Here is an 11,667-nt window from a genome sequence, read left to right on the forward strand (position 1 = left end):
GAAAGATACCAAGCATGAGAAAGATTGAACTAACATAAAAATGTCTTATAATATAGTAAGAGCCAAGCTAAAAAGAGTTCTACTGTTCATTTCAAGACGTTTCCTTGACCATAGAGTCTGTGTGGACAGTTTAGACATGCCCACAGCACAGGACATCATGTACTGTATTCCCAAGAGACATTTGGAGGCTATTTCTTAGTGAGCCTTCAATATTTAAACAGATTCTATATATCATTTAATATTTGAATTAGAAATCTGTGTTCATTTACAACCATGATGCATAGTTTCATTTTCTAATGGTCACATGCTTTTACCCGGATTATGTTGGCATAATATTCAAATTTAACATAACTATGCCTGATGTGATCGTAGCATTACTAACAACATTGATAAAGACCACTGACTGTAAACTAGACTGTTACTGGTTGAAAATACAGAATTGACAATTCTGGAGTGAAATTGATATTGGTAATTTGAAATGGTAATATTATATATATATATATATATATATATATCCTAGCAAAGTATTAATAATAGTATATCCTGTCAAAGGAGGATGTGTTAGTTAGATGCAATACTGGAACTCTAACCCTTGTTCACTACACTTGCAATACTGACGGGAGTGGTGGTGGATAATAGGTTCTGGTCAAAAAACCATTAGCTGACCAATGTAGCAACAGCACAGGATATCATTGTGCTAATTTGCAGACAGATAATATAGCCCAAGATAAATCAATTCGCCTGGACCTCAAATAATCTTACTCAGCCCCTGGTAGCAGGTGTAGTCTGTTTTATAAATCCAGTGGAGAATGTCAGCAATCTTGTCTTGTGGTACTTTAGCTCTCCAATCTCCAAATTTAGTCTTAAATTTAATCTAGTGACAGTCAATTTTTTATGAATTGTCTGATATCCTTTTACAGTCTCATATAACAACTTTTGGTCTTCGAAGAAATTATTAGTGAGCAGAAATTCGCCCATGTGTCTGTCATCACTCGTCACTTCAGTCAGTTATAGAGAGGGATAACTCGTGTTTTCCTTTTGCGTTGGTCACTTCCGATTGTTGAAGGATTGATTACGCATCTATTGTAGCAATGATCTCTGTGATAAAATAATATTTGGAACGTGTTTAACCAGTTCTATCACATATGTGATAATGACTGGCACCAATATTGTCCTTTCAGTCATGTGATTGTCCAAAATGCTACCATGAGTTGAAAGCATACACTACACTATATATAGTGTATAATGTTGTATTTTGCCCAATAAATGAAACACAATAAAATATTTCTGTAATTTTTTCATCATTAAGTTTATCAATGGATTATATACATAACAATAAACAATGTTATTAAATTGAGCTAATCACCATCCTTATATATAAGTTAAATTATTTGAATAAACTATGTACAAATATCACAGTCTTGCTTTAGTATTATTTAATTATAAACAACAAACTGAAATCCTAAAAAAAACACAGTTCTGAACTTGTTGTATAGTGGGCTTAAATGTTTCTGTCAGGTGGGAAGATTTTAAATACTGAATTCACCAAGCTGTGTTTTTTAATAACTATTATTTGATTTCATGAATTAAATTGAATTTTTACATTACTTTCCTGTACACATAACACTGTATTGTCAGGTTTTATTGTATAATATGTAAGCGCTACATCTGCTTATTGCAGCTCTTTTTTTCTGTCTTGAATGTCACATAAATTATTATTTAGACATTTATTCACATAACAAGCCCATAATGTCTACCATATCTTCGTTAAATGTTAAAGTGGAAAATCAAGACTTTAGGCTATTTATTGTCAAAGATTCAAACATTCCTAACTTTGCTCAGAATAAAGTCCATTTGACTGGAATTTTGAATATATTAAATGTTAAAGTGGAAAATCAAGACTTTAGGCTATTTATTGTCAAAGATTCAAACATTCCTAACTTTGCTCAGAATAAAGTCCATTTGACTGGAATTTTGAATATATTAATTTTTCATTATATATTAGCTCATCTAAATCTTATAGTTTACACAATGCATATTTAAGGCATTTAGTTTTAATTTCTATTGACCAATTTTCGTGTACCAAAGCAGAATAATTTAATACTATATATGAAACCAGGGAGTTACAATCACCCTTTGAAATATGCAAGTTCTACAAATGTCATAAGATGTGTATAACACTCAATGTTATGAAATATTTTATTCTTCTGACTTCTATAATAAAGTATATACAGTGAGTTCTAGCTCAGTTTTCTTTCATCATATTTATATAATGTAATATTATTAAATATTGTGAACAATTAACATTGTAATATATTAAATTTATCACTTGTTATAAATAAATACTGTCACAGACTTTCCAAAAATTGTCACAGACTTTAGATATAAATATATATATGTATATACTTGATCTACTTATATATATAATATATACACTTGACTTAAAATAATATATTTACATAAATGGTTGGCTTACATACTTATTTATTACAAGCTTATCTTAAAATTTAATTCTGATTAAAATATAATAAACCAGTGTTGGAGGTATGGTGGCAGCAATTTTTGAGCCCCCTTTGAAAAAATCAACAAGAACTACATGTATTCTATTTTAACATGTTTTCAAGCCATAGTAAATAATCATGGAGATGCATGGAAAAAATCTTTATCCAAATTAAGGGATAATTGCAATTATATCTGAAGGGTGCAATATATATTTAGTTGGTGTTTTACTGTTTGTCTGTTGGGCTTTATGTCATTCTTCTATACTAGAAGATGGCCAAACATCTTCTCCCTCAACTTTAGACAATGGTAGAGTTTTCTTTAATCCTAGAAAAAAAACCACGAAAATCGATCACACCACCTGGCCATTTCTGATAATTAGAAAGAAACGTTGGCGTTTTCAGGACTTTAAAATTTGAACGTTAACTGGGAGATAACTCCGTAATTTTCTCCTTAGACGCCACTACGATTCCCACTAAATTAATTTTTGTAAAAATTCTACTAAAGCTCCGTTCCAAGGTATTACCATGGACCTTGTATTATAAGGTCCATGGTATCACGTAAATTAACGTTCACAAACATTCATCAGTTGACAACCCAATCAATAATCCGTTGAAATTTGAAAGAAATTAGTCAAGAATGATCGTGGAATGATGACATACTGGTTGCACCCTGGTTGCAAACGACTAGACATTTTTTGTGATATGCATATAATTTTTTTTTTAAATTTAATATTTATAATATTATATATTCTTATTATAACTGTTTATCTGTTAAATAATTTAATATCACTTTTTTTTGTAAATATTCCATGAGCCTTTGTCGCTAAAATAAAAAAAAATTTCATTGGCTTAATCCACGCTAACTTGTACACTCAGTTGGATTATTACATTTATAAGAAGACAGAATCAAAATACCAACTCTAGATAATGCCCCGGCTTGGATTCAATCGGATTAAAACAGACCTATCATTAAATTTTCGTGGTCAACAAAATGACAGACGGCTTACTGCATAGCGAGTAGCATAGATCGTTTGAAATTTCAATTCCACATATCTTTGCAAATACAGAACGGCATTGAACCGTTATATACTGAAATGGTACCTATAGTAGAGATTCATCTTTCGCAACATTGTAGTTTACAAGTGTTTCCTATTGCTTAAAATGGCCCAGCGGGACTTTAAGCACACTGTGATTTTATCAAATAGACCTATTTCACACATGGCAAATACCTCCACTAGTGCAGAACGCTGGATATCGATAGAATTCGTCCTTTCGTGACCACAACGCTTTCACAATATTTTTTCTTAAGGGGAATACCTTCGGAACTGGAAGTCGCGGAACACTGAAAATCGATAGGGTTCATCCTCTCATGGCCCCCAATGCTTCCCAAGAAATTTGAAAAACATCTGTAAAAAAATATAGTTTTTATCGCTTTCACAAGGTTTTAGGCCAAGCGGGAATAACTTTTGTACGAACGGTCGTGGGATGTTGATATTGTTGACAAATTTCAAAACAATCTGTTAAAAACTATAGCCTCTTTTCCGTTCACAATGTTTTCGGAAATTTCAAAACAATCCGTTAGAAACTATAGCCTCTTTTCCGTTCACAATGATTTCGGAAAAGGGAGGGATAACTTTGAAACGGAAAGTCGTGGAATGCTAACTATCGAAAGGGTTCGTCCTCTCTTGGCGCTAATCCCTCAAACCAAATTAATCCGCCAAAGGACAGGCTGACATAAATACGCCCAAACTGACATAAAATGGTAGAATCGAAGGCCCATTTTCTAGGTCATATCTGAGAATTTTTCTAAATGGTAATGTCATTCTTTGTTCAGCCTAATAAATCCACCCACCTTTGAATCTGCTTACAACGTAAACTGTCAAAATCTATGACATAATTTTCGTTGCGCAGAAGTTACTGATAAACCTCTGTTTTACCCCACCCTCAGATCTCGATTGACATTCTGAAAACTCCTCCGATTCGGCTGACTATTTTCCTTTCTAAATTCAGGTGGAAAATATAATCCCTGCTTGCAAAATACCATGTTCACGACTGTGTGTGTGTGTGTGTGTCAGAAGGACAGGACTGGCAATATTACGTTCATTTATCGTAATATAGAGCTGTGTTATACCTTGCATGTTAAAGAATATATCTGACTGATCATGTTCTCTGGTATGATTTTTACGTTCTGGAGACGATTCGTTAGAAGAAATGTACCAAGCCGTATCAGTTGGACTGGCGGAATCATATTGACTGTCCGTCACATCACATTCACGACATGATCTCGGTGACGCTTCGGGTCCTCTAGGATAACCGTCATCTTCTGGGTATCTCATATAGTTCCTGAGAGCTCCAGCGTGGTGTAGCGGACGCACACGCCTCCAATATATATTACTAGGGGTCAGCGCCATAATCTGAAATGAATATATGACATACACAGCAAAGTTTCCTCCTTATGCCCCTTAAAGGGACAATAACACTCTTGCTGGCTTGAAAGCTCCAGAAAATAAATAATATCTCTATCTAAGTACTAGATGTTTAAGTATACTACCTGTTGTGTAAATTATCCATTACATCCTATTTTACTTGTCCAGAGGGTTCGAAAATATTTTTAAATCGAAGTTTCATTTGAAAAGGTATACGTTAGACGTTTCAAACCATTATGTTGAATTTTTCAAAATTTTTAAATAAGGTGTGTTAAGATGAAATTTGTATCATCAATTAATTGAAATATTCTAAAATAGTACAATTTGTTGACTAGAATAAAGATTGGGACATATTATTCAGTTACAACAAGAGTGGTATTGAGCCTTTAAACAATCACCACAAAATATAAAAACAATTATCGAGTCCCCAAGCTTCAAAAGCTTGTCAGTAGTACATTGTCTAGTCGTTCGGTTTTGACGAAAAACCAAGGTCCCGTGTACATATTGGCGTGCACGTAAAAAAAACTCTTGACGATGAATTCGGAATAAGAAGAGTAGACCGTAACTCCAATGTCCGGGCACAATTTCCCTCATTAGTCCAGCTGATGCAGAAAAGTGGGACGTTAAACCCCACGTCATTTCATTTATTTCCTATGGAACAATCCCAATAGGTTTGAAAATAATTCAACGAGCACTGTGCCCGTACCGGTAATTTGAACATAACCGAAATAGAACTAAAGGATTTTCTATCGAAATATTCTCATTTTAGATTTGGTTCTTGTTCCCTTTACAGGGCGTATAAAAGGATATTGTCACTGTCAGGGAGCAGTGCCATATGGGGGTTTGTAGCCTAGTGGTCTAGGGTGTCGCGCTTCGAACTCTATGGTTGGCCAGACGCCACTGGCTTGTGGTCGTGGTTTCGGTCCCTGATGGCTTGGAGATAGGGGCGACTTCTCAACCTCGTGGGTTTACTATGGGTACTCCATTTTCCTCCCGCAGGAAAGGCTACGAAGATGATGAAAATAGAACAACTTGTCTCCGCTCAGTTCAACACTATAAGAAGCAGTGCTATAATCTAAAATATAGGACCATTAATAACAAGTCAGCCCCGATGCGTTTCCGCGCGCTTTTTTTTTTTTTGTATTTCCATGTGGATAGAAAAATCGCTGAAGAGTTTGGGGAATACCATGTAAATGACGTCATAAGTGAACCCGATATCGTTAACGTTCAGTCGCCGCTCTTTCGTAATAATATAATAAGACCGTGTCCAAAACATCTGCCATTTGCAAGCTAACGACAAGAGTCGTAGATTGACTTAATGGAAGAGAACCCGTGTTTGTACGTCAGAACGTAAACATCCGCATGCACACACTTCACGTGAGAACAAATGCCAGCGAAAAAAAACACTCATCGATACGGTCCCATTACAATTACGTTTGTATTATACCGATTTTTCGCTGGCGGAAACGTATACGTAGAAAGCTGGCCTAACTCCTGGGATTGTAAAAGGGCAAATATGTGAGAACGGGTTCGGGGCTGATATTGCTGAAATGCCGATTCAGTTGTGAAACTGGACATGTCGGTGCCGCAAAAATTCTTTGAAATTACTGTGCCACGTTTTCCATTTACGCGTTTTCGCGCGCGTTTTTAAAATTCCGTCTAATGCAAATGTAATGGGACCGTTTCCATGTAACTGGCGAAAACATGTTCGGAAACGCGTACATGGAAAACGGGTCTAAGGCGTTTTCGTGGCGTTTCCCCGCGCGTTTTGGCCGGCGAAAACGTCTCTAATGTAATTGTAAATCTAATAAGACCGTTTCAGTGTAACCGGCGAAAACGCGTACGTACATAGAAAACGGGCTTAAGAAGTACCTCATCACAGCACCGTCTACTAACAATAGCTCTATATCCAATCCTTTTAAACAGTCGATCTCTCTTTAACAAAAACTGGGGATATTTATCTTTCCATTTTCTACCAAGAGCCCATGGAAATATTTCATATTTTAAATCTTCATCATCTTCTTCTATGTCATTAGCTAAATAACTGAAATGAAAATGGGGTATTCATTTTCAGTGTTCCCTAATGGTGTGAACAATAGTCAAAAGCGAATATAAAGTTGTTCTAAAACATTTAGGGGGTAGGTGGCCCAATGGTATAAAGTGTGCGCTTTAGATTATAAGGTCTGTAATTGAGTCAAGTGGCGTGGTTTCAAATCGCCTGTCAACCTCGTGGTTTAATTATCCGGGTCCTCCGGTTTCGACCCCCCCCCCCCCCCGGCCCACCCCCACTGCAAAACCCATACCCTCAAGCGAATTATTGAAATGAAATCGAACAACATGACCTAGTTTGTGTCGAGTGAACGTTAAACCACATTTTTATTTCTTTCTCTAAAACCTCTCGGATACAGGAATAACAGTAACAAACAAGGATGGGGGATTGCCACGTGAAGCTCATTTATACGACCATCATGGGCAAAATTAAGGAATCACGTTTTAAAATCCGATTTCTTTGAGCCCAATGAAAGCAAATTACTTTGTAAAAGTTTGCAATAAACGTGCCTGCTCGTGCTTGCACTGCAAACTGCTTTATGGGGGAGTCGAGGAGTGACCAGATAATTAATGGCACTATTATTTTATGTAAATGGGGATTATAAAATACGATGCATCCCTCTTGGCTGCAGATTTTGAGAGACCATTGTCAAGATAAATTAAAACATGTTATTTCATGTGAGACGTACAGTTTTTTATTACCATAAAAATAATGCACGTTCTTTTAACAAGTATTTTATAAACTAAAATATGTTCATTGTTTATCAAGTATACTTACAGTGCAACAAAAAAGTTCGTTCTCGTGTATTCTCGTATAGAAAAACTGGCTCGTTTAAAATAGGCAAATACCATAGCCAGCAGGTACTGAAATAACAATTAACGATATTTATCTTTTAAATTTTATAAAACATTATTAGCTTTTTTAAAATCTTATATAATAAATAAATATAATCGAAAATGAAACGTCAAAAACTTGTTAGTTATGAGCCTTTTATTGCAAACTTGATCAGCATTTCAAACAAATATTATCTGTCCCGTGGCAATCTATAATCTGGATACATGTTGAAGCAAAGTAATTCATCACAATCTAGACAGCATTGGCTCCCCGCTTTTGTTCTTGTATTAACTAATGCAACGAATAGATGAGGTGTTGCTTAAAATGACGCAATGGCGTTAGCTCACGGATAGCCTTAGTTCATTTCATTTGTCTGTGGTATCCTTTTACTAGCCTCCTTCTTTTTTTTTCTTTTATCGATACATACATCTATTGATAGATAGGACACAATTGAAAAAGATTCTATCTAACTTACTTTATCAGATATCTTAATACAACTGTCAACTTCTAAAAAATCTTGAATCAGTTCATCAGCTGAAGATTTTAAAAACAAAGCAGAAACGTTTTAACAATTTCAAGCTGTCGCATCTGCACAGCACTAAATATTTATTTTAGGTGGGTATACACCGTTAGTCTATTTATATGTGGTCTGGGTAGCTTTAAACAAGCATCAACATCAAGGAATGAATGGGGTTAACATTAAGCTATAAGTGCGAGTCCGGGGTGTGGGTGGGGTTATCCTGACAAAACCGAGTTTTTTCTACTCTTCTTCGATTTTTAACTGTCAAAGGTGCATTTTAGTATGTACACGAGTGGACCTCGCCTTTTTGTACCATCCAAACAACTAGACATATTTGCTTTGTCAACCTCACGGGCACTAGCTGACAAGTTAAGATTGGATTTTAAAAATCCTGAAGGTTGTCGTCTCACGCCTGCATTGGAATCTGGGATAAGTAATTTGAGCTATATTTGAATTTTTAAATAAGGAATTGGTTTGTTATTAAGATAACGGATTTAAAACCCCAAGTGTATGCCCTACTTTAGGGTACAAAAGAGCTTTCGGATGTTCTTGAAATTGTAAGGCATACCTTGACAGTTGACACCCGTCACTGCTGCTAATAAATAACTGGAACAGATTGAGAAACCGAGGGCTACCGGCTTTGTATTAAGCTCGGAGCCAAAATCCATCTGCGGTCGGCGCCTCGGCGACCCTGTGGTTTAAAATTCAAATGTAGAGCACACAATGTGTGTCAATTAGTCAGTCTTTATATTTCGGGAGAGCTAAGTGGGTGGCGGAGGTCTAAGGAAAGGGGAGTTAAAACTGTATTCTACCTAGTAAACCAAAAAATGCCCGCATTTCTTTGGGCTTCACAATAAAACTCGATTTCTTGGCCCTTTTTGCAGGAACAACGGGAAGCTCTATCTTGACAAATTCATTCTTTTTAGCTGTTATGTTTTGCAAGTTAGAAACGGTTCTTAAGCGCTTCATTCCACGTCCTTGAATGCTAAAGGGTCTTGACAGATGGTAATTTGAAAATTGTTGAATTGCTTGAGGTCCTGATCCTGGATAAATAACTGGAATATTTGAGTAGTCACCACACCAAGGTACAACAAAGTCTCTCCGGTACGGGTATTCAAGCCAAGGAGTCGCTTCTTGCCAACAATTTTGATGATTAATTCTTGGCTGTACAAAAGTCTCTGAGAAGCTTGGCAGGCGAAATGACATTTGAGACGCGTTTACGATCTTGCTTTTAAGCAAACTAATTACAACCCATACAGGAATGTTTTATTAAGATTTGTTTTAATATCCTATCTAACAGGTGGGATAATAACAGTCGCACACTTAATTAGCACACGTCCTCAATTGACCTGCAATTTCTTTCTGTATTGCATCTTTTGCCTGAAGTAAAACAAGACTGATTTAAATACAACATTGAAGACAGGGCCCATAAGAACTTAATCTGTGTTAAAACGAGGGGTCTTGCCCTTGCCTTGGTGACGTCTGGGAAAGGGGTATAAAGAAAAATTAATATGTTAGCCAGTTCTTACTGTCTTAATTGTCAAAATCTGGATTATTTGCAAGGAGCCTGAACATAAGACCTGTTCTTAGCTGTAGGCCAGTACTCTAGTAGCATACTGCACGCAGCGACCCATCTACGTCATACTTCCCATACTGCACGCAGCGACCCATCTACGTCATACTTCCCAGAATGTGACACTGCACTGATTATCCGCCATTTAAAACGCTCATGTGATCATTTTGGGGCGGGACTTATCGACTCGAGACTGCTTTGTTTAGACAACAGAGTAAAAATAACCCACGCACGTGTGTTTTATGTAAACACGGTATGTCGCTGACACTCGCGTAAAAGCGATATATAATATGTGCTATGGGTAATATTGCAATAAATTCTTTACCATTGTAAACTGTCTTTAGAGTTTCAATCTGTTTATCTTTCAAAACAAGGTTAGATACTCCTAAATTTGTTTTCGCAAATAAAACCGCCTCTGTGAAATTATGTTTCATGGGCGCTGCCATATTAAATAATTAGAGGACTATTTTGTGATTCGGCTTTGGTTAGTTTGACATTTTTCATACACACAGCGGCTAAATAAACATATTTAATTTCATTCAATATGACAATAGAAGAGAAATAAATACTTTTAAAAATTTCTAAAAGCATACTCAGTGTTTTCGACTAAAATCGTCGATGTAGGAATTTAAATGTCGGTTAATTAGCTGAGGGCCTATTCTCAGCCGGAGCTAGCTGTAGATAAGCAGCCTAAGTTTGGGATGCTCTAGTAGTAGTACACTAGCTGTAGTATTAGTGTGGGTAGAGTTCCGGTGTTACACTAGCACTGCCACTGTTCAGTTGCCTAGCTTATTTTAGAGTTACATTTAGAGTAACTCTAACCTAGCCTCCTACTAGATTTAGTGTGTATAAATAATAGTATAGTTTTACTTTTGCTAATTTTGGCATAAAATTAATTAAAATAGACAACTGGACTAGGTCTAGCCACCAGACGTGATATTTATTATAAAAAAAGTATTAAGCTTATATGAGTTATGACTGTCTGATAATATCAGACATGATATCATCAAAATTGGAAAAGTAGGCCTCTTAGACTACAGTCGTGACCTTACTTACAGAACATACATTACAATTTGACTGTGTAGTTAATGAAACACTGAGAGAATAATGAGTGAATGATCACAGACCAGTCTAAGTTCTTGGCTGACCTGTTGCAAAGCAACATTTATACTATAAACTATAACAGTCCCTACTTTAGTACATAGGCTAGCTAAGCTAGCCTGGCTAGATCTATGCCTATAATTATTTTTTATACTTACGTCTCGTTTACCGTGCGTCATGTTATTAAAATTGACATAATTTCAATTTGACCCATTGCGTAGCCTACCTTACTATCTACTCCTACTACTAGTATTACTGTCACTAGGCCTCCCTAGTAGTAAGTCTATCATCACTCATTCAGTGCATCATCAGTGTCGTTTCCCTATAGCCGCACTATTGTAGAACCCTGATATTAAAAACAAAAATAAATGGGCCTATTTACAAAATGAAAAAGGGGGAAGAGACGTGATCCCGTCACCGTCGGCTGCGTCATACAAGCACGTGTCGTCTGCTATTGCTAAACACTACAGTGCCACCTTTCCTACAGAAAAAATTGCAAGAGTTATCGCTCACTAGTGATAATTTCCATCGATTGCTCTGAATGATGTAAAAATAGATATCAATGAGTAATTTCGTAAACTTTGTTCGAATTTAATCTACATTTAAATCAAAATAGTATTCATCTGGATAATAACAGGTTTTCTCACAATTCCCTTCATCAA

General features: G+C 36.0%; 1 protein-coding gene across 1 annotated transcript; it reads right to left on the minus strand.

The window, feature by feature from the left end:
• Nucleotides 1–2,634: 2,634 nt before the first annotated feature.
• On the minus strand, nt 2,635–9,555 carry LOC126821062 (speedy protein 1-B). Its single transcript, XM_050549367.2, has 6 exons — nt 9,144–9,555; nt 8,287–8,345; nt 7,755–7,840; nt 6,800–6,971; nt 4,633–4,915; nt 2,635–2,826 (listed from the first exon to the last, which is right to left on the minus strand). Exons 1-6 carry the CDS (start codon nt 9,535–9,537, stop codon nt 2,753–2,755), a joined length of 1,068 nt encoding a protein of 355 aa, XP_050405324.1. The 5' UTR covers nt 9,538–9,555; the 3' UTR covers nt 2,635–2,752.
• Nucleotides 9,556–11,667: the final 2,112 nt, after the last annotated feature.

This window comes from Patella vulgata, chromosome 5 (genome assembly GCF_932274485.2).
Source record: "Patella vulgata chromosome 5, xgPatVulg1.2, whole genome shotgun sequence".
NCBI lineage: Eukaryota > Metazoa > Mollusca > Gastropoda > Patellidae > Patella > Patella vulgata.

Coding starts and splice junctions, on each gene's coding strand:
- LOC126821062 (XM_050549367.2), bottom strand. CDS start 9,537: ATGTCATTTCGCCTGCCAAGCTTCTCAGAGACTTTTGTACAGCCAAGA. Junction 8,346..9,143: donor GGCATTTTTTGGTTTACTAG/GTAGAATACAGT, acceptor TAAAATCTTCAG/CTGATGAACTGATTCAAGAT. Junction 7,841..8,286: donor GTATTAAGATATCTGATAAA/GTAAGTTAGATA, acceptor TTGTTATTTCAG/TACCTGCTGGCTATGGTATT.